This window comes from Pezoporus wallicus, unplaced genomic scaffold (assembly GCF_028554395.1).
Source record: "Pezoporus wallicus isolate ANWC-B61680 ecotype Strahan unplaced genomic scaffold, APGP_CSIRO_Pwel_v1 contig_749, whole genome shotgun sequence".
NCBI classification, from domain to species: Eukaryota; Metazoa; Chordata; class Aves; order Psittaciformes; family Psittacidae; genus Pezoporus; species Pezoporus wallicus.
The window spans coordinates 5,266,519-5,290,951 of record NW_026641327.1 but is presented as its reverse complement, the minus strand read 5'-3'; the positions used below and the strand labels follow the sequence as shown (position 1 = coordinate 5,290,951).

The 24,433-nt window shown below is 40.0% G+C and overlaps 1 protein-coding gene across 4 annotated transcripts in view; it reads right to left on the bottom strand.

The window, feature by feature from the left end:
* TMEM245 (transmembrane protein 245) overlaps positions 1–24,433 on the bottom strand; it is a 75,273-nt gene that overhangs the window by 7,762 nt on the left and 43,078 nt on the right. For all 4 annotated transcript variants that reach the window (XM_057423014.1, XM_057423016.1, XM_057423015.1 and 1 more), the window contains 2 exons: positions 19,827–19,949; positions 14,410–14,555 (listed from right to left, as the gene is read on the bottom strand). In XM_057423014.1, the coding sequence (XP_057278997.1) occupies positions 14,410–14,555; positions 19,827–19,949 (269 nt within the window). The remainder of the gene's footprint in view (positions 1–14,409; positions 14,556–19,826; positions 19,950–24,433) is intronic.

The following is a 24,433-nucleotide window of genomic DNA, read 5'->3' as shown; positions in this document are numbered from 1 at the left end:
GAGGTGCCAGTGGTCAAGCAGAAGTGAGGAGGATATACCTAACATAATTTTCCGCCCCTCTGCACTTTTCTCTGTCTATTCCAACTAGCCAGAAAAAAAAAAGCACAGGGGATTCTAATTTGTGGCGAGTGTGGCCCAAGAGAACTCCCTTAAGTCTCTGAAGACTCATGTTTGTTACTTCTGTAGGAAAAAAATTAAGAATCATCCCTTAAAGTCTCCAGACTGAAAACACTAACCAGAACTTTCATCAACAGCATGCTTCCGCTACTCTGCATCTTCAAGATGATGTAGTATGCTAGTGCAAATGCTAAATGAATTTATTACCCTCTGTAAAATGGAGACCTTCCTGGGGCAATTATGACAGTAAATTCATTCCATCTCTTAATACATTATTGGCATACATGCAGCTTCCTTGTATATACAAGAGTAATTGTATGTTCCAGAAATCAGAAAATCCAATTGCTGCTCACATCTCACTTTGGCACTGTATCTGGATGAACCACTTTACCTGCAGGAACTGTCATCTGCAAATGTGTAATTTATGAGCACTTTGGTGTAAGGCATACTTACACATACATATTCCATTTTACTAAGCTTTGAAAAGCGTATAAATAAAATAATAAAACAACAAAAGAGGACAAGGGTCATACTTCACACTATCCAGGTTAAAAATTAAGAAACTTCTGTAAAATTGCCAAATGTTTCGGCATAGCTGGCCTAAGTATTTTTTGTTGTTAAATTTCTTTCTACTTCATTGAGGAGCTAGGGAATTTTCCTGTGGATTTCAAAAGGGAAAGCACCACCTCTTCATTTTATGGGTTTTGTGAGTTTTAGTGGATTTTTTCCCCTCTTTACTGATCTCCCATAAAAAGTCTACAGCTTCCCCTCTGCTCCTACTGAAGTTTACATTCATCTGTGTCTACCTGAATTCAGGTTCACTTCACAGAGTCTGCAGGCAAGGTCTGTTCATCATCAGCAACACAGTGAAATTTCAAAAATTCCAACCCAATGCTGCAAGAAGCCCAGGTGAAAGGAGCTCTTCAACTTACAGTATTCATTTTTTGACCTCAGAGTTAATCTGATTTTCTGCATCTCTCTGTTCTCTAGAGCAATGGAGAAAAGCAAAGCATATGGGCTTAAATGATAAGAACTGGAGTTTCCAGAAAGATTAGAGTAAGCATATCATAAGTTCAGAAGAGAGTTACTGGTTACTATGCGAAATTTATAATGAAGGCATATTGACCCTGGCTGCTGAATAGGCATTAGAGTAAAAACTAGTCAAAAGTGGTATTTATCTTTGGAAATGTTTGCAAAAATTAACGTTTCCCTAAATACCCTACAAAACACTTCACAAGCCACACAGCAGTTTACAGTCCAATTAAAAGACAAGTCTGGTAACAGGAACACTCTAGGCCAAAAATTCTATTAGAAAAGACAATTTCACTTTTTTGTCACCTTCTTTACACAAGTCATGTTTGTTATTCTCCCATGTTCTCTAAGTAGACATCACAAGGATTGTACCACATCCTTGTTGCAAAGTCTTCCTGTATACAGAGCTAACTAATTTGAATTGATGCTGTAAGCAACTCCATTCAACTTCTTTTGAAAATCATAGAATCACAGAATCATATAGTAGGGAATCATTATAGTTAGGGTTGGAAAGGACCTTAAGATCACCTAGAATAAAACCCTTACATCTTAAAAGTAGAGGGTTCAACATATAAGGGCAAACGCAGTGTGTTCCAAACTTCACAGCACAGTTTCACAATTTATTTCAAATCAGGTTAATTCAAAACTGCCACAAGAAAAGAGCTCTCCCATTCCCCTGTTCTTGAGCATTCATTTCTGCCTCAGATCACCCTTCCTCTGCGACCTGACAGCATGATCTCCTTTACATGCCATGATGTTATTTACAATGAATTCACCTAATAATTGTTTTTTGCTGGGTTAGTTTTAACTAACCAGCTCAGCTCTCTACTACCCATCCAGCTCCTAGATCAGTGGTATAAATAGCTGTGCTCCCGCCAGGAAAGAAGTTGGCACATTTGCAGCTGGAGGGCAGGGACTCATCCGTGGACAATAGCGTTGCCTTATTCTAACTGAAACTAACCACCATAACTTCAAATCCAAGTAACTCATTTTCTTCCTTCAGACACCACCAAAATCCACTGCAAAGATGAGCTGCCACTGACAATCAAAGGACAGCTATTATCTCAAAAAGGACTGAAGTATTCCTCTACAATGATCCCCCCAAATTTCAAGCAATCACTGGGAGAATGCCAACAAATTAAATGACTCAAAAGAGTCCTTTTGCAAAAAAACCCTTAAGCTCTTGATTCTCTTTACGGGTTCTGTTCTTTCAGGAATAAAAAAGACCCTCATTATTTTTCAGTTTCAAACCATACAGGAAAAAAACAAAGGGCACTAGACATATTCCAGCTATGAATAAAGCAGAAGTAAGTGTTTCTTGACAGAGCAGGACCATCTCAGGAGCAACATAAATATGCAAATAATTCTCAGAGATGACTCCATGACAAGATTTCAACAGTTTTGCTGTTGAAATTAATTTCTCCTTAGGAACAATACAACTGAACAAAGACAGGTAACAGCTCCAACATACAGAGGCCAGCACTAACACTAATCAGATCAAGTGATACAGTCTTGAACAGAGCATAGATCCTTGAGATGCTGTAAATGATACAAATATTGCACCTCTCAAGGAAAGACAGGGCTCCAGTGAATGTAAAAAAACTTTAGACTTTTGCCCTTTGGCTAGTCCAAAGGACACAGCAGCAAACAGGCTTGCTTCTCTAACAGAGAAACATCTACATTCTCTGAAAAAGAACAATTAACATTTAGTCCAAATTGTAAGAAATTCTACATTTGATTATTTTTTTGCAATTCAATTGCATTTGATCTCTTTTTATTCATACTATCTGTAATTATTTTTAATGACTATTTGAGCCTGTTGCAGTCACACAGACCACATAAACTTATAATTATTCTTCTGAGGAGCGTGTTTGAAAGCATTAGTTATTTCTGAATCAACTGTTTCTAACATTTCCAGTTTGTTACCACGAGCAGACCATAGTGCTTACTAAGTGAAACACCTAACTATTCTTTAAATGGTTCTTGGAACATAAGGTATGAAAAACCAAACTAGTTCAGACCAATGGTCTGTCCAGTCAGCATTCCATCTCTAGTAGAGATCAGAAGCAGACATTAAGGCAACAAAATAGGACAAACATATTGAACAATCCCCCTGACCATTTTCCAGACACTTATTTCCACCTCAGAGGTATCATAAAACCTATGCAGACTGTCTGAATCATAGAATAGTTAGGGCTGGAAAGGACGTTGAGATCATCTAGTTCCAACCCCCCTGCCATAGGCATAGACACCTCACACTAAACCATGTCACTCAAGGCTCTGTCCAACCTGGTCTTGAACACTGCCAGGGACAGAGCATTATTCTTAGCCCTGTCCAATTCTGCAAGTTGCTGCAACTTCAGCATTCTTTGGCAGGACCTTCCCCATGTCACAGAATCATAGAATAGTTCGGGTTGGAAAGGACCTTAAGATCACCTAGTTCCAACCCCCCTGCCATGGGCAGGGACAACACACAATAAAACATGTCACCCAAGGCTCTGTCCAACCTGGCCTTAAACACTGCCAGGGATGGAGCATTCACAACCTCCCTGGGCAACTCATTCCAGTGCCTCACCACCCTTACATGAAAGAATTTCTTTCTTATATCCAATCTAAACTTCCCCTGTTTAAGTTTTAACCCATTACCAATTGTCCTATCACTACAGTCCCTAATGAAGAGTCCCTCCCCAGCATCCCTATAGGCCCCCTTCAGATACTGGAAGGCTGCTATGAGGTCTCCACACAGCCTTCTCTTCTCCAGGCTGAACAGCCCCAACTTTCTCAGCCTGTCTTCATACAGGAGGTGCTCCAGTCCCCTGATCATCCTCGTGGCCCTCCTCTGGACTTGTTCCAACAGTTGCATGTCCTTTTTATGTTGAGGACACCAGAACTGCACACAATACTCCAGGTGAGGTCTCACAAGAGCAGAGTAGAGGGGCAGGATCACCTCCTTCGACCTGCTGGTCACGCTCCTTTTGATGCAGCCCAGGATACGGTTGGCTTTCTGGGCTGCGAGCGCACACTGCCGGCCCATGTTCATTTTCTCATCAACCAACACCCCCAAGTCCTTCTCCGCAGGGCTGCTCTGAATCTCTTCTCTGCCCAACCTGTAGCTGTGCCTGGGATTGCTCCGACCCAGGTGTAGGACCTTGCACTTGGCATGGTTAAACTTCATGAGGTTGGCATCAGCCCACCTCACAAGCGGGTCAAGGTCCCTCTGGATGGCATTCCTTCCCTCCAGCATATCAATCGAACCACACAGCTTGGTGTCATCGGCAAACTTGCTGAGAGCACACTCAATCCCACTGTACATGTGAGAGCCGAAGATGTTGAACAAGACCGGTCCCAACACTGATCCCTGAGGGACACCACTTGTTACTGGTCTCCAGCTGGACACTGAACCATTGAACGCAACTCTTTGTGTGCGGCCATCCAGCCAGTTCTTTATCCACCAAGAGGTCCATCTATCAAATTGATGTCTTTCCAATTTAGAGACAAGGATGTCGTGTGGGACAGTGTCGAACGCTTTGCACAAGTCCAGGTAGATGACATCAACAGCTCTACCCCTGTCCATCAGTTCTGTAGCCCCATCATGGAAGGCCAGCAAACTGGTCAGGCAGGATTTCCCCTTAGTGAAGATACACTGGCTGTCACCAAAAAAAAAAATAAAATAAAATCTGGAGCCAGAGTTCAGAAAAATAGTTGTGGGAGTAAACTCTATTCACAAAAATAGTCTAAACCAATGCAAAATAGTTTCTAGTTCAGCAAGGCAAAACATATGTTTGTGCTGCTTCTGTCCATCATTTCATGAGTGTGGCTACCGCTTTGGCTTATGCTCAGTAATACCTTACTCCCCAGGTAGGCCTATTGAAAACTGTGAGACAATGTGGGGAATAGCATTCTCAGTATTAGCAGCAGCAGAGAGGCTGTCCCTTTGTCAGTCACCTATAATCTGTGCTTTTATTAAAAGTAGTTTGAAGAGTTGATAGCTGCACTGACAGTGTCCAGCCCCGGTGCAGCAAACCATTCGGTTTTAATGTTAAGTGCCTGTTGCATGAACCAACACACTTTTCTGATTTTTTAAACCTTGCCTTTAGTGATCCCAAGATTTTATGCTGGAAGAGACCATGAGGAGTCATTCTTTTCATCCTTTCATCCTCAGTCATCCTTTTCACACTGGTTCTGATCTTGCAAACCTCATTTATGTAACACTTTTTCCAGGCTGAAGAGTCCTAATCAGCTCAGTCATTCCTCATACTGAAACTGATGCTTATCTTCATTCTTCTAACCGGTTATGCTACACTCTTAAGCTTTCTGAGATGCAAGAATCAGAATGGCATACAGTAATTCAGGGGACAGACAAACCACAGATTCACACAATGAAAGTAATATTGTGTATTTCTGTTGTCTGAGTCTGTTGTAAGAAATCTTAATGATTAATATACCTGCAGAGGTCTTTTAAGTATAACCAGGCATTGAGCCAGCATGCCTACCTGAAAATACAGCTCCCAGGTGGTAACAAGACAGCACAGAGGCCATCTGTTTATGTGTGAAGTTAGGCTTGGTTTTCACCCTCATTCATCACTTGGTATTTCATAAGTCATTTTATCCCCCAGCAGAAGACACTGCTGTCTTCTAACTGAATTTATCTATAATCCTGCTGCAATTCCACAATCAACCCTTATCTTTACTAGCTCAAACTAGTTTACCAGCACCAGTGAGGCATCCCTCGCTATTTCTCTCCCAAGGCAATTATGGATAGATGCAATAGCAGAGGTCCTTACCTCTGATGTCCTTACCTCAACATCACCATTTACTCCCTCTGTTTCTTATATTTTAAATGATTATTTATCCCTGAAGAAACCTTCCCTGTTATCTCATCACTACTTAATTTCCTTGAAAGTCTTTGGAAAGAGATGTTGTAAAATGCCTTTATGAAACTTCAGTAGAACATAACAGACAGATCAACTTCTTAGTGGTCTTGCTTGCTGACCTCTTAAAAAACCATGAAGAGTAAGGCAGACTTCTCTCTGTGGAAACTCCAACTAAATCATATTCACCAGGTGCTGGTATGTCCTTAACTTTAGTGCTTACTGAGTTGCACTGTACTGATGTTCAGCTGACATGTCTGTACTTCCCAGGCAGAAAAAGAACATTGCGTTTTTTAATTTTGGCCCTGAGCTTAGCTGGGTGAGTCAGTCTCATCCACTCTCAGTAATTTCCTATTGTGCATTTTCTGTCTGTTTCTTCTACAACCTCTTATACAGCCACTTTAATTTCCGATTCTGCTGCAGCTGGCCATAAGAAGGCTTTTACAATGTGACTCCCTCCACTCACCTTCACAGCAACAAACAACACAGCATCCATTTACCTCCCCCCTGCAACAGGCTGCAACAGCCCTGTGGTTGCCGAGTATTCTTGTCATCCCTCAGCCCCCGAATGCTTCTGGCTCCTGCTGCATATGGAAAAAGGTGTTTCGGTTTAACAGCATTTTGTGGAGCTTTCAGCAACTGGATCACCTCCCCCCTGCCCTCAGCCTATTTTTATTTGCTAAAGTTGATGATCCGTTTTCTTTATTTAGCTAAAATGGCAGCTTTTAAAGGGTAGCTTCTCATTTCCTTGGCCTCTGTTACTCTGCTGTTCAGCTATATAGTCAGTCTTCCCTCTTGCCTTGCTCAAGCCTTTCTCAGCTTTCAGCATGCACTGGGCACAGTACATTGAACATTTATTATTCTCCACACTGCTTGTAAGGATGCGATTCTTTTAGATCCCCATTTCAGCCTGAAAAGTGCATGAATGAGAGAAACAGCTACCTGGACTCAATAAAACTCAAGATCCATTTCAGTCTTATCTTAAGAAACTCCCAGTCTGTTCAGACTTTTGCTATTATAAGATTATGAATCACAGGCATAGAGAAGAGCGCATTCTGATTGCTTATGCTGGTGGAGTGAATAAATAATGGATTGACCTTATAATTTGTCATAATATGACAAAAAAGTGAAAAGCTAAAGCTGTGATGTTAAATCTTTAAAATGTCAGGAAATCCTGCAGTTTTATACTGGCCTCCATGCTGCTTTTTTACATTACAATAAATCTGTATTTTAAATAGCAGAAATCTAACCAAGGTTATAATAATATATATTCCAATCTTACATACACACAAAAAGAGTTTTTTGATATGTGAGCACAGAATTCTGCAATATATTATACTAAAAATAAATCTCATAGTATCCCTTTATTGTTAGAAAGGCCTGGTAGAAGACCTCTTCCCTATAAATCTAACAATTATTTCAGCAACCTTTGTCTTTCCAGCCCTCCCAGTTACCTTCTAGGCCTGCCTTAGAAGCAAAGAGAGAAACTAACTGGCTGAACTGAATCTGCGATGCAAATTAAGTGTCACTGGTTTTGCTGATACAGTCTATGTCACACCAACTAAGCTTTAATTTAAATACAGATTGTAAGTTCTGACATACAAATAACTGTTTTAAAAAGTTGGGTGTTGCAGAAGCAGCAGCATACCTATGTAATTCATAAGTGCAATATGTAATTAAAGGACTAGTTACCTAAGACACTATGTAGTTACATTATTTGTAAAGAGTGTGGGCAAATGTGCACATGCACAGCCAACCCACATCCTCTATGTGTTTACAGACACCTTCAGTCTTAAACAAACTGGACAGTCACAGAATTACAAACTACAAAAATGCACTGACAGAAACTGCTGTTAGAATATACAGAATGCGCCATCTGGAATATGAAAGAACCGAACAGCAGAATATTGGCACTGCCTCATATAAAACAAGGAAGCCCTCAATATCCTGTCAATGTGTTTGAAAATACACTTGCTATATACAATGTGCATGGCACAGAGAACAGACTGTTTGTTACAGCATCTGATTATGCACTTACATAATCTCATGAATCAAGAGTAATAAACTGTAAAATTCCTACAGACTTTGTGATACCCTTGACCCAAATTATGTGTGTGCAATAATGAATATTTTTTCACAGTTTCAGGTAAATTTGGAAAAAAAGAGTGACGATTAAGCATGAGCACATCCATTATTTTCTGAAGTATTCTTTGAATTATTCTTTAACTTGTAAAAATCATTTGTATGCAAAGCAATACACAAATACAGATGTGCTTAGTAAGAACAATTCAGTATAAAAGAAAAAGGAAATACCTGTAAAGGCAAATCTTTTTTCTGCACAGGACAATATTTAAGACTAATACAGTGCTAAGAGCGAGTCATATCGTTATTGGGTTATTGCTACTAAAACATTCAGCTGATAAATACTACAATCTGTCCCACTAGGATAATAAGGTTACAGTTACTCTCTGGTTCTGCAAATCTACTGAAACATTGCATCATTTCTTCTAGATTTATAGACTACACTCTACCTTTTTTTTTTCTCTCTAGTAGCTCAGTTGAAGCTTTCCTTTCCTCCACGTAATTAAAAAGTATATGTTGTTCCCAGTTTTACACTAGAAAATTATTTCATTAAAGCAGAATAATTTTCATTTCTATTCCCATCTCATAACATATGCAGTAAGTAGAGCTTCTAAAATTTCAGGAAGGTCCTGTTAAATGCATTCCTGTGACAAAGGAGATTTCTGCAAGAGATACTCTTGCTGCTAAAGAACATACAAGGCATGCAAAAGTTCAGTCAAAAAATCCAGTCAGTTAACAGTCGTCTTGGAAAAATTAAGCTGAAAGACATTATTATTCTTGCAGTAAAACAAACAAAATCACACATTTTGCTTTTTCTAAGCATTAGCTTAACATGCTGGAAGATTATTGTTTTGGGAATTGTATCACCACCTCATTTTCTCCACCACTACTGCTGGGGTGCCAGAGCAAACCAGCTAGATGCTTCAACAGCTTTTTTGTTTATTTGCTTGTTTGCATGGTAGTTCATTTTAGATCTCTTTAAATATTAATAAATAAAAGTTGGAAATGCATTAAGAACCTATTTCAGCCATCAAGGCACCATAGGTTTTCTTCATACTGAACCTCTCTTTGACTTTCTGGAAAATTTCAGTTAAGAATATGAATAGTGTGTCCTCTGCAGAAACACCCAATGTTTGAAATTACTTTTACATAACCAGTGAAGAATCTAATCAAATTTGAGGTGTATGTGGCAAATGAAGAAAATGAAGCAAATAATGATAACCCTTCTCAAATTGAAAACAAACGGTACTCATCTTCCTGGCATTACAGAACAAACTTCCACTAACACGTGTTTCAAGACATCACTCAAAATACTGATCTCGGTTTAAGACCATTTCTCAGTGTTAACTAGGCCCCACCAAAATTGAAAGCTGCAGTAACTTTAAGCCACAGCCATACCCGTGTGCATGCACTCATGTGAAAGTATCGCACACACTAAATTGCACTGAAGCCGTGAGAACATGCAACTTAGTAATGTGCAATATCTCCACCAGAGCAAGCAGAATGGGAGCTTCAGGGAAGAAGGGTATGGTGCATTCAGGAAGAGAACGACATGCTGCTTGGGGAAAGGAAAATGGTTCAGGCAAAGGTATGCATGCCACTACTTTGGAGACCTGTGAATTGGAGGTTTATAGTGGTTCATACATTCGGGGAGAGAGGGAGGACTCCAGACAAGGGCACCATCTCCCTATTCCCAGGGGTAAAGGACAACAATTTTCCTTCTTACGAAGTGAGGTAGGTGACTTATGAACTAACTTGATTTTACAGAACCTTTCTGAACAAAGCAAATCTAACACTGATATGCCCAGGTAACAGCTCTCCCCTGACCCTCAAAATACTCATTATTCATGCAATAATGAGTATTTTATACTCTCAAATACATATTCAAAATACTTCATTATTCATGCAATTATAATTATCATGAAAATTTTCACTAACTAGTACTGAGAACTAAAATCATCTAAATAAAGTAAACTGGTCCAAGTGCTTCTCACATTTCTAAAGGAAGTCATCTTCCTCACCCTGACTGAGAGTGCTGCTGAAAAAATTCCTGCAACCTACTCTAGGATAACCTTTCTGTGACAGTCACCAGTCCCCCTCCTAACAAAGGGATTTCTTTCCAAATTATCAGTTTCCCTTCAGTGCCAGGTAAAATTAGGGAGGTCATTCTGGGAGTTATTAAAAAATGCCTGAGAGACAATGCAGTCATTCGTTTTTGCCAGCACAGGTTCACAAGGGGAAAGTCCTGTTTAATTGAAAACAAACTCTATGGACTTCCCACAGTGCTGGGTGTTCTCTAAAGTCACCTTGTCCTTCAAGGGCCTCCAAGTGATCTGTCTGTCATTCACTGCTCTGCCCTTGCACCATTAGGCTACCCAAGCAAGTCCTCAGGTCAGGCATGGCATGACTTGCCCTTGCCAAACACCTGTTGGTTTTTACCACTTGACACGTGCTGCTGGCATTTTGACTTCCTCTGTCCTGGATGAACAGATTTCCTATCAAAGGTATTTCATAGGAGGGCATTTCATCCCATGGCTTGGAGCAGGTAATTCTCCTATTCCCGAACTTCTTTAAAACCCCTGCAGTATCACCAACACACTATCACCTTTTTTTCTTCCTCTACTCAAGCACAAATTAACATCTGAGGTACTGTGTCAGATTCAACACCTGGCCCAAAATAGGCTGGAAATCTGTTCTTACCACAGTACAGCTTATAAATCAATCCACGTGCACAGATAACAGTCACTGTCTTTGAAAACTCATCACCAAGGGAATTAGAAAAATATTCATAAAATCTATAGCTATTTATAGTCCAACACAATAAAAATCACAACACAGCTCCAATGACAGAAACTGCAACAGGAAAAGGTCTTGGCTTGATTAGGTACTTCCTAATATAATAGCTTCAAGTTAAGGAATTTTTTGAGTTACAGAAACCATTTGCTGATTGCCCTTCTCTTCTTCCCCTTCTCCATTCTCCTCACAAGTAGAATCATAGAATAGTTAGGGTTGGAAAGGACCTTAAGATCATCTAGTTCCACGCCCCCTGCCGTGGGCAGGGACACCTCACACTAAAACATGTTACCCAAGGCTTCGTCCAACCTGGCCTTGAACACTGCCAGGGATGGAGCATTCACAACTTCCCTGGGCAACTCATTCCAGTGCCTCACCACCCTTACAGAAAAGAATTTCTTCCTTATATCTACCCTAAACTTCCCCTGTTTAGGTTTTAACCCATTACCAATTGTCCTATCACTACAGTCCCTAATGAAGAGTCCCTCCCCAGCATCCCTATAGGCCACCTTCAGAGACTTGAAGGTTGCTGTGAGGTCTCCACACAGCATTTGCTTCTCCAGGCTGAACAGCCCAACTTTCTTAGCCTGTCTTCATAGGGAAGGTGCTCCAGTCCCCTGATCATCCTCGTGGCCCTCCTCTGGACTTGTTCCAACAGTTGCATGTCCTTTTTATGTTGAGGACACCAGAACTGCACACAATACTCCAGGTGAGGTCTCACAAGAGCAGAGTAGAGGGGCAGGATCACCTCCTTCGACCTGCTGGTCACGCTCCTTTTGATGCAGCCCGGGATGCAGTTGGCTTTCTGGGCTGCAAGCGCACACTGAAGGTGGCTCATGTTCATTTTCTCATCAACCAGCATCCCCAAATCTTTCTCCACAGGGCTGCTCCGAATCTCTTCTCTGCCCAACCTGTAGCTGTGCCTGGGATTGCTCCGACCCAGGTGTAGGACCTTGCACTTGCCATGGTTAAACTTCATAAGGTTGGCATCAGCCCACCTCACAAGTGTGTCAAGGTCCCTCTGGATGGCATTCCTTCCCTCCAGCCTATCAACCGAACCACACAGCTTGGTGTCATCAGCAAACTTGCTGAGGGTGCACTCAATCCCACTGTCCATGTCACAGAGTAAGTAGGAAAAGACACAAAGAACAGACTTCCTTGACTGTATCCAAATTGCCCAGTGCTTTTCATGAACCCATTTTAAGTAATAGAGCAACAGAAGTAATTGACAACATGGAAGAAGAGTGTTTTCATGTCATGTGGTCCCTAAGAAATAGAGATGTAACTGCATCTCTTCCCAGAAGTATCCCTGCGCTCTGGAGAGGACTAGCTGTCCTAGAAGTAGGACTAATAGCCTTAGCCTTGTGCACATGCTATGTCCTGCTGAAGAGTGATGGGAGCTGGAACACAGCTGGTGACATTCAATATTTATAACCTGGTCTTTCTATACTTTTGGTCAATTTGAATGCATCAGTGTTTTGAGGCTGGATTCAGGTTGTGTAATTATGCAACAGTCTAATGATAAAATTGACTACAGAAGGTTCATTATTTGATAATACATGAAGAAACAGCTGGAGCCTCTTCCTCCCATCACATCACCAAGCATTAACATCCATTTTGCATACCTTTTATAGATGAGGTGAGCAAGACATTTTTAGGTTCCTGCCCCTCTAGCAACAACTTATCTTCAAAAACAAAGGATAGCTGCTGCTTTGTGACAAACACAATGGCTTGCAGTGGCAATTGTTTTTCATATGGCACCAAATTCCAATTAGGCACCAAATACAGGCTAACACAAAACAAATAAGAATGAGCGATTCAGGCTACCTTAGTGAACACAGACTGAGTTCTCTTTTATATGACAAGTAGCTTCACATTCCACATTCTCCAGATGCTTGCTTTTTCTTATAGTGCCTGCAGTTGCTGATGCTTGCTGGCTCTTTCCTACTCATTTTCCTGTGGCTTCCCTAACATCCTTTTTTTTCTTTCTATCATTCAGAAGTCTAACAAATATCTTGGGTCACCTGTGTCCCAGACCTATAAACTTAAAATTGCATTTAATACAATCTTCCTTGCAGAGTACCTGCACCCACAGAAGCCATGTCTATTTTTGCCACTGTCCCCCTCTACCAAGGCTAAAAAGAACAATTTTTCAGACAGCTTTAGTTTCTAGATTTGCTTGCATTCTCCAGAAGAGACAGAACTGAGATATTAACCATGTGATCAATAAAAATTCAACAGCAGTCACTCAAGTGAAGGGCTATTAACATTTTGGCAGATTTCCAAATCTGTTGCTTTGAACCTGGATTGCCCCTTCAATTCAACTGACTACAGCAGTTACCATTGTTATTCAAGATCTTTCACAGCATGATATAACCTTCTCATTGTCAAAACATATCCAGAAACAGCTTAATTCCAGTAACAGATAACAACACTTTCTTGTAAAGTGTACCCAAGAACAATGGCGAACATTTGGCAATGAGTTTGGGAAGCAATACATTGTTGGTTTAAAGTCTATTCTTGTTGTGTATGTATATGCAGGAAGACACAGAAAGCAGCAGTGTGAGACAACAGCTGCATAGAATTTAGCATGGAGTCTGCTGTCTTTGCCCAGTCCATCAACTTTTTCAAAAAAGCGACTGATGACTTAAACACCGTATTTAAAATCCATTTATTACGTTACCAACATGTTAGTCTCAAGCTGCTAACAGGTGAAAGCTGACAGGTTCATTCATCTGTGGTGAATGAAACACATTACTGTACCACCCCAAAAATTGCTTTATTGTGAAATCTCAGTGAACCATACTTAAACACACACACACAAAAGTCCTCCTTCAATTACTGTAGTAGTTTAAAGGTGAAACATAAGAATGGCAACTAAGCATGAAACACTGTGGATGCACTCTGGAGGTGTAGTACAGCACTGCTGTAAGGGGGATAAGGACAGCACTCCCCTGTTGTTCCCTTTGGTGTAATTTGGCTCATGGAGATCATGAACTAGATTTCTTTCAGATGAAACAGAACTGGAAAATGCACTCCAGGACCATATTTAATACACTTCAGCTACAATTGGGTACTTAGTCCCCAAGATTAGACTAAAATTAGTTCAAACTAAGTAACTCTGAAATGTGAACAGCACAGATGTCAGGTCTCCGTTTCAACCGTTTTGCTGTATGAATTTGCTCCTACTGAGCTGCGTTAGTTGTTAATGCCACACAGCTGCAAACACACTGTGGTTAGGGATATCATTAAATACTAGCATTCACTAGTACTAGTTTTATGAAACACTAGTATTCACTACAGCACAGACCTCTGAAATTTTTTTAAGCAAGTCCAATCAAATTGCTCTTTTAACAACCAAGGGGTAAAATAACCAACTCTAGGTTCTTGAAAATCTGTCGAGATTGGCAACTCATCTTTGAAACACAAGTTGTTGCAATTCGAAGTATTTATAGGTAAACTTCAAATTTAAAAAAAGCAGTTTTCTGGAAAGGGCAAGAAATCAACAACATACCTTATTGCTTCCTCCACGGATTGACCCACTATATTTGAGGAGGGACCTGGCTGAGACAAAGGTGTCAGGCTAATCACCCACTTTACTGGCTTGTAGTACTCATCACTGGAGCTCAACAAGTAGAACAATGTGGTCAGAAAAATCACCTGCAAAACAAATTGGAGTTTTAAGTTAAAAGGCAATAAACACTTTCCAGAACTACAGTATGCAGCTATGCTTCAAATACTGGACATCCTTTGAAAGCTACAAAACACTATACCACAAAGTTGGATTTAGAAAAACACACAAGAGCTAGAAGAATAATTTTCTCCCCTGCTCCACAAAGGACTTAACAGTTACAACTAAACATTATAAAACTTTCAGCCCTGTTCAGGCTCAAGTCACACGGAGATCAAACAAGTAGAATGCTGCATTTTTTATTATTTTTCCCCAGCATGTTTAGCAGATTGAAGAACTGCTGAAGAGTAAGAACAACAAAAAAATAACAACCCCAAAACCCAAACCAACACAATTAACACCACCACTATCACTACAAAGCCAAATAAATCAGAGTTGTCTCAAGAATCACTACACAGCTGCGTATCAGATATGAATTAAACACAAACTCACAAACAGAAAATCTGTAATATTTATTAGGCTGGCAATCCTGAATATACTCCGTGAGTCTGAAGATGAGTCTCAGCAGAAGTGATGGCAGTTCCACTGTTTCAGTTTAAACACCAAAAAAAATACAATCAGATTTTATTAGCTTCCTGAATGTTGCAGTCCAATATGTTTTCCTTATTTTTCTCTTGGTGGGCTCAGCAACTTCTGGGACTAACCCTACATCAGTGTGTCCATCTTGAAACAGAATACCTCAAACAAGGAAAATCCATTCCATATGCTCTAGTAATAAACTATGGCTTATATTAGGTTCATCTGCAAGCTTTAGATTTTCCTTCTTCCCAAGATTAAAAAGAATTTTTTCACTTGCCTTACTTCCAACCTACTCGTATGCTAGGATAAACTACATCTTAATCTTTTGACAAGCCAAACAGCCTGGCCTTCATAAATCTTATCTTCAAGCTTTTTATCGAGTCTGCAGACACGTCATGCCCTTTTTCTCTCTGAACACACTCGGAAAAAAAACCCATGCAAACACCACAACATGCAGTATTCCATCACCAGTCTCAAGAATGTCATCCACTTGTGTCTGTTTCCAATTCCTTTCTATTCCGTAAAATGTTATTACTGCTTCCCACCATGCTTCTAGCCTTTAACTTGGAAGTCTCACACTGCTGTTCACCTACTCTGACCTCTTTCCAAAATGTCATATACAGGATGAGACTGTATTCCATCTTCCCAGGTGTGTAACTTCTGTCTTGGGTGATAAACCAATCTATGCACTAAAACAAGTCACATGCTACAGATATTACTTCCTACTGAATGTTTGGATGGAAGGTATATTTTTCAAAATGGGGACTCTGAACAAAGTGTCCATTATTTCTATGCTTTAAAGCACATATATTTAAACCACTTATCAACTCAAAATTCACCATTTTAATTTTTACTCAAGATTACTCAAGATGGACTGAAATGCAATCAGCTGAAAAGCTAACCACTTCAAAAATTATCTTGTTGGCAAATTTAAATTAGTTTGTGATGCTTTTAGCTAGTGAAAACCTCTTCTGAAGCAACTTAAGAATCCTACAAAACAAAGACTGCAAGAGTACAATTAAAGCTGGAGCAGTGCTTTCTTTTAAACACAGCTCTACCTAGACAGAATTTAAGCAAGCTCCTTCTGTTTCACATTTAGAAAAAAAAAAAAAAAAGCCTTCCCAAGGTAGCCCATTATCTTTTGTAAGAAGAAAGATCTGGCATTTTCAAGAGAGTCAGCTTTCTCAGCTGACACTGCTGGCTGGACCACAGCAACACACAAAATGTGCTCAAATGCTGCCTACCTAGCTTTAGGGTTGTCTATTCAAAATGTAAAAATTCCATTCCAAACCTCTATTAAAAGACAGGGAGATGGGTAAGGATATTAGGCCAAGCAGCAGTCAAAGATGCAGCAATTAAACTAGATCAAAAACTCTGAAACTATTTGCTTTCACATTCCAAATTAACTCTATACAAAAGCTCTTTCTCCTTACCAAAGAATAGTGAGAGTTCTCCCAGGAAACTCTAAACTTCTTAACTTAAGACTTTCCAAAAAGAGAACTTAAAGAAAAAACGGATTGTTAAAGATACCCATCTTTGGAAATCAAAGTATTGAAAAAACATCTCACTACAGCAAAAGACCTAAGTATGCTTTGAGACCCCAGAAGAACAAGAACTGTTAAGGTCACTTCTGGCCTTCTCCTCCTGACTTGAAGGATGTTTTTCTCTAGCTCCGAAGGAAGGAACATGAATAGCAGGTAAATCTAACAATGATATAATACCAAATGGGATTCGGTAACAACGCGCATGACACTTTAAGAAAGCTGCAGTGATTTATCCTACGGTCACATCTGGATTTTCTTGGCTTATTACATTAAGCTATTGCAACAGGTTAAGAGGAAAAAAAGCCCAAGGAAAAATTAGGAAGCAGTTACATTATTTCTACATGGACTCCATGACAGTTCAGTTAAGCTAACCTAAAAAGTACTTTTAAGATTCAACCAACCAAATTCTCACAGCAACTGGCATTTTCATTTACTTATTGCCCCAAATAACAGACTGCATTATCTTAATTTAGTGCAGGCTATTCACTGAATGTCCTAAATTTACATCCTTTCTCTTTCAGTCATAAGCTGCTAACAAACGCACACTAAATACTATTGAAACAAGTTCCATCAATTTACCTTTTCGTGTTTTAAGAAAATCTGTTTAGATTTTGTAGCAAGATACTTTGAGAAAGACTGTCATAAAGATAAGAAACCATGCCTCTGAATGGACACAACAGCCTATGAAACACATAGTGCAAACAGGACTAAGTTATAGTGCTCTCCCACAACATTAAAGGGTATTAATAACTACTACTTCAATGCAAATTTAAATGTCTTCAAAAGAGGTACCTGATACACTTACAAGAACACCAATACTTAGAGATGACATTTTCTGTGCACAGAAATGGGAGGTAAGCATATCCCATTACCTTGGTGCATTTGAAGTATAGTACAATACAGGACAAACACAATCAGTATTTCTAATTTATTAGTTCTGCTGTTTGCATTTCAAAGACTACCATTATGAAGAATCTACAGAAAGAACCTGAAAAGGTATTAAAACAAACATTTCCTATATATATAAGATCACTTTCATACTCTGCCCAAAAGGAGTGAAAAATGGAAGTCATGGTCAAATCCAAGAGACCAAGAGTACAGTACTGGCATGTTTTGGTGGAGAAAGCTTTACATGATCATTTTAAATAACATGTTCAACCTACAGCAGAAGTAGAGGAAACAGATTAGCCTTTAGGGCATCTAATCTTTAAAAGGATTCCAACACAGTGATATCCCAACTAGCTCTGCTAAACCAGCTGGCTGCACAGTGCCCCAGCAAGTGGCAGAACCCTGCTGACAGACAAAAAGGCAGGATCATGCATCACAAACAGCATGTAATGAACTTGGCGTAAATCATTAGGCATCTAGGGCTAAATTTTGTGTCTGAACAATTAAATGCATTCAAATCATCTACATTTATTATCCAAACTTGTCATTTTTAAGTATACTGACTTCTCAGATACTGTCTTCAATATGTCATCATGGGTGAAGTTGTGGACTAAAGAAGAAAAGAAATTATATATTCCCATGCAATCTTTATTAACTGAGAGATAACTAGAGAACTACAAAATTAAATGGCAGTGATTTTCTTCAGCTCAAGACAGCTGTTCCATTAAGTCTTATTGTGAACCGCTTGTTCTTAAGTATTGAAGACAATCCACACAGCTGCCTTGAAATGTTAAACATGATTTCAATTTTGCAGTTTGGTCTAAAAAGACCTCCCTCCTGAGCAGGCATCAATGAAGGCAATGAAGTCAAACTGGCAAAACACTTTGCTCCCTAACAAATGTTTTTGGATCCTGAATTAAAAACAAGGATGTAGATTTCAGTCAAGCTTCCAAGATTAGTATTCGTTTAGTTAAAACAGGAAGAAGTCACAGGCCAATGTTTTAGATTTTAAGTAGTAGCTGCCACAGTGAATAAGATGAAAGAAGCTACCTCTACCATTATAAATTATTCCAAACAGCTGTGGCATTTAGAAACAAAAGAAACTATAAACTATGTAGCTCCCATAATACACTAAAAAGTAGACTCGTAGAATAGTCAGGGTTGGAAAGGGCCTTAAGATCATCCAGTTCCAACCGCCCTGTCATGGGCAGGGACGCCTCACACTAGACCATGTCACCCAAGGCTCTGTCCAACATGGCCTTGAACACTGCCAGGGATGGAGTATCCACGGCTTCTTTGGGCAACCTGTTCCAGTGCTTCAACACTCTCACAGTAAAAAATTTCTTCCTTGTATCCAATCTAAATCTCCCCTGTTCAAATTGGAACCCATTACCCATAGTCCTATTGCTACAGTCCCTGATAAAAGAGTCCTTCAACATCCTTGTAGGCTCCCTTCAGCTACTGGAAGGCTGCTATGCGGTCTCCATGCAGCTTTTCTCTTTCTCCAGGCTGAACAGCCCCAACTTTCTCAGCCTGTCTTCATATGGGAGGTGCTCCAGCCCCCTGATCATCCTCATGGCCCTCCTCTGGACTTATTCCAACAGTTCCATGTCCTTCATATGTTGCGGACACCAGAAAAGTGTCTGAACCAAGTGTGGCCTCACTAATAACACCCTTTAAAGAAAACACCTTTAACAAAAAGGTTTCAGAGCTACTCTGTGGGCAATAACATTAATAAGAACTTTGTGTATGAAGCATTCTGCTATTAAGAGCTCACAGCGGTTAAATGAAAACAACCCAACAACCCTTTTATACAGATTTGCTGAAGACACTTCACTAAATATAGGATATAAGGAAATCCTTGTAAAATAAATACTTTTGCTGACATTTCCCAGTAATAATTTTTTCCATCTTCTGAGAGTATTGGCTTGTTTATGAAGACATGCCATAAGATTTCAGTGGCTGTGTAGGCTATTGTTGTGGTTTAAATTCCCAGCAACTAAGTACCACACAGCTACTCAGTTACAGCTCAGTATCTTCAAGGCCAGAAACAAAGAGTTTTCCATGAACAGATTGATAGGAAGACTGCAGCTCCTTCATATGGAATTTAAGGACACAAATCTTGTCCTTTGCCTAGAATGCCCCTCAAAGCAGATTTGAAAGTTTCAAAATAGTAAAAGAATTTTGGTGTTAGATAAATTTAGAAGATCTTTTCAATGTTTGTTGTAACATGCACAATTAGGTTCCTTCAGTAAAATGGACCATGTAAACCGATGACATACTACTTACCACTGAAAGCACAAAATTGAGAAGAGCTGTCCCACTATAGAAGAGGATTGTCACTAATGTTGTAACTGTAGTAAACAAGAGGCTCACGTTGCGACTCATCACTATCCACAAAGACTCCAGGATCTGGAAAAGGAACGGAAGTGAAGACAAAGTCAGATATCAATGGTCTTATGAGGAACAGCTGAGGGAGCTGGGGTTGCTGTCTGGAGAAGAGAAGGCTCAGGGGGCACCTTATCACTCCCTACAGCTACCTGAAAGGAGGTTGTAGTGAGGAGGGGATCAGTCTTTATTCCCAAGTAACAAGTTACAGGACCCAAGCTAATGGCCTCAAGCTGCACTAGGGGAGGTTTAGATTGGATATTAGGAAAAATTTCTTCACCAAGAGGGTGCTCAAGCATTGGAACAGGCTGCCCAGGGAAGTGGTGGAATCACCATCCCTGGATGTGTTCAAAAACCGTGTAGATGAGGCCCTCAGTGACATTGTTCAGTGGTGGTCTTGGCAGTTCTGGGGTAATGGCTGGACTTGATGATCTTAAAGGTCTTTTCCAACCTAGCTGTTCTATGAGTTTATGGTACTAACTAGGACAGAAAAATGCTGACAGAGTGATTCATCTCTATCAAGCCATATATACATGATATTTTCTTAAAAAAATCATCTTCCCTCATTCCTAAATCACAGCAGGTAATATCAAGTGAAAATGTCCATTTTACCAGAGACAAGTTTGTAGGCAGACAGTTACAAGGGTTTAGACTTTTTCTCCCAGTGCTCAAATCACTTCATTACGCAAAATCACAAAAAAATCTAGATGTGGTGACACTTGTTTATTGTGATTAACATTGGCATCAAGTGAAAGCAGATCTTGGGAGAGAAAACATCTTTTCAAAAGCAGAAATGCTAAAACACAAAGAACAGGGAGTAACATCACAAGGTAGAAATAAATCTGAAAACAGCTTCAAATCAAATACTAGAATTACTCCTTTAATAAATGTTTTTAAAACGTTTTATGGTAATGAGATATATAATTTTTATGATGCCTGCAGACAACTATACAAGTGGTGATTTGGAGTAGGGATGTATCAGTTAGAGAATTAATTATGGAAGACAAACAACGCTAGACAATCTATTAAATTTTGTACTGGCTTAGGGAACTGATTGCTTATTAGTTACAGACAGTAAAGAGCAGGTTTGAGACATGCCTTTAAATACAGAATACCCACTACAGCCAAATTAGTTTATGTATGGATGCAGGCACATCAATCTGAATAGGGCAGCAACTTCACGAGACATTAAGGACATAAAGGCATGGCACAGTACACCACATGAAGGCATCCTAAAAGCAATGCACAGTTGTTTCACAACAAATACTTCATTCAGAAGGAAAACAGTAAGAACGTATTAGCCAAATTGATTCAAACATATAAAAAAAGCAAGGTTACAGACAAAAAGCCGTACCTTCTTTCAGGCAAACTAACTGGAAAAATTGTAAAAGTTCTGAGACAAAAGCCTTTTCTGCAGGTTTTAAGCTGTAAGTAAAGACTTCAAAACTAGCAACAGTTACTCTTGGTTTAATGAATATCTTATGCTGAAATAAATTAAAAAAAAAAAAAAAACCAAAACCAACTAACAACACCCCCTTCCAATAGCTGGCATATATAAAGGGGAGTAAGTGCTGGAATAAGTGAATTGAAACATACAGTAAAACCAGAAAGACCTACTTAGTTCATGCTTCTCACTATTTAATGGAAATTACTAATTTTAAGGCTCATATTTTGAACAGATTTTATTAGCGTCTCTTGAGTTTTCAAGTGAGGTTAGCAGCAAAGAGGATGTTCTTCCACTGGTACGTGTTCCCTTCTATGGATTAAGAACTAAACCTGAGGGTACAGTAGTGGTATAAATTCACACAGCCACCAGGTAACTCCATTAAATGTACAGTACACTATGAGCACTGTAAACACAGAGGACAGTGATTTTTTGGGGGAACAGTCTGCAGTTAAAGCAGAGCCCTTTCAGTTAGCACTCAGTAAAAACAGTACATAGTAACAGGCCATAAGCTGTAGGCTAACTGTGCAAGGCTCCAGTCCAGATGTTTAAGCCTGTTACTAGAACTTGGCATGTGAACAGGAGCTTGGTGCTACACGTCTATTGATATGATGTGGAGTTTAATCAGAGAACAGCAGCAAAAGCCTTGAAAATATGGACACAGATGAAAAACAAAGGCCCCTGAAACACAAGCAGTTCCTTGAGTAAGAAAGCATTGAAGATGTACAATCTTAAGAGCTAGGAAAAAAATGCTTTTCATTTAAGAAAATGCAGCAGCAACTAAGGAAGTTGGGAAGAGAGTAGCAACAAAAGCAGGCAATCAACAGGACTAGGCACCTGCCATGACCCGTAAAAGCAGTGTCTCTCTAAGTGTCACACAGCATGTAGCCCAGGGTAGAGGTCAAGGGGTGGGAGCTGTCCAGAAACAATCAAAAATACAAAAGGACAAGCTCCTTCATTTGAGCAAAGATGTCCATTCCTGTTCCAGCTCTCCAGATTTAAAAGCTCATGAACCTGCTCACTTTGACTTCTGTGACTCAGACCATCAAGGACAGCAGCTACTACCGGTGCCAGCTATTCAGCATCAGCATGATTATAGTCTATCCTCACAGCCCATGTAGGATATGATTGTTAAGTACTGACCACTTTGATAATAATAATAATTACTGGACTGAAAAACAAACAACTAGCATGAAGTGTGCTGTTAATGAAAGTTGGGCTAGTAAGGTGATTTTTTTAAGATTTAAACTGGGCTGATTTATCAGTCTTCTGAATACTAATCACAGCAATCATTAATGCCCTCCCTTGCACACCATCACTTGCAAGGCAACAGCTGAGCAGATGATACTGGTGACAAAGAGAGGGGCTTGTTCTACCTGTTACCAGAGATTGTACATTGACTTGGGGGTGTTGGTCAATGAGAAAATGAACATGAGCCAGCTTCAGTGTGCACTCGCAGCCCAGAAAGCCAACCGTATCCTGGGCTGCATCAAAAGGAGCGTGACCAGCAGGTTCAAGGAGGTGATCCTGCCCCTTTATTCTGCTCTCGTGAGACCTCACTTGGAGTATTGTGTGCAGTTCTGGTGTCCTCAACATAACAAGGACATGGAGCCGTTGGAGCAAGTCCAGAGGAGGGCCATGAGGATGACCAGGGGGCTGGAGCACCTCCCGTATGAAGACGGGCTGAGAAAGTTGGGGCTGTTCAGCCTGGAGAAAGAGAAAAGCTGCATGGAGACCTCCTAGCAGCCTTCCAGTAATGGGTTTAAACTTAAACAGGGGAAGTTCAGGTTAGGTATGAGGAAGAAGTTCTTTACTGTAAGGGTGGTGAGGCACTGGAATGGTTTGCCCAAAGAAGTGGTAAATGCTCCATCCCTGGCAGTGTCTAAGGCCAGGCTGGACAGAGCCTTAGGTGGCATGGCCTGGTGTGAGGCACCCCTGCCCATGGCAGGGAGGCTGGAACCAGATGGTCTTAAGGTCCTTTCCAACCCAAACCATTCTATGATTCAGGCTGGGAAAGTTTCCTTCAAAACAGTACGTTCCTCCAGTACAGGCTGTATTTGTTTGACATTTTTCCTAGAAGTTTTAGCCTCAGGAGCTGACAAACCAAGAATATACAACAGCAGTTAGCTTGAATGCAGTTACCAAGTGGCTCAATCAGTATCAGGTTCTCCTAGAAGGACACCCTTGTTAGGTAGAATCACAGATCTGTTGAACTAGTTATCACTAGCATTTGCTTTCAAGTACATCTCTGAATGATTATGTTACTAGGGAAAAATAAAAAGAAAATAAAAAGGGATGGTAGTTGAATTGTTCCTGAAGAATGGAGTGTATAAGCCATAAGTTCAGGAGATAACTTGAAAAAATCCTCAGGCCAGAGAAAACATTAGGAGATGTGGTAACTCAGTGAAATATTTGAGAAATTGACTTGATTTGGGACACATCAATCCTGCTAAAGGCACAGACAGAGAAACCAAACTGAGCTGAAGGTCTCTGTATATGTCTTAATGGAAAGTCTTCTGTCTTCGTGTCTGGGACCTCTCTGAATGAGATCTAGCTGCTGGTGGAATGACGAATATTCTTGTGCAAGAAGTGAAAAGACCAATTTAAGGAGACATTAGCAAGGGATTTCTGAGTCATCATTCACAGATTTAGCCAGCGGTAATTTACTTTTCAAGGTTTCAAGCCTTCAAGAAATGGAGGAAAGTGTATGAATGGAAAAACATGTGAGTGGGGAAGGAATGAGGCTTTACTTTTCAGAAATTAAATCCCAGGAGTCCAGCTATGTATTGCATATTTCAGTCACCAGAAAAACTACCTTGGAGTAGAGCATGGGGTGCAAAGCTTGAGGCATGAGTGAGAATCAACTCTAGTCCTCTCCCCAAACTAAGAATAGGATGAAATGAATCCCACTTCAGAAATACATCACTGAATAACCTGTTTCATAACACCACTGCTTCTAAAGAATACTGGAAAACTCTTAAGCTGAAAGGCAGCAGTATTACTAACACCAAAGCTTTTAGGAAAAGAAAAAAAAAAAAAAAAAAAAAAAAAAAAAGCAAAAAAA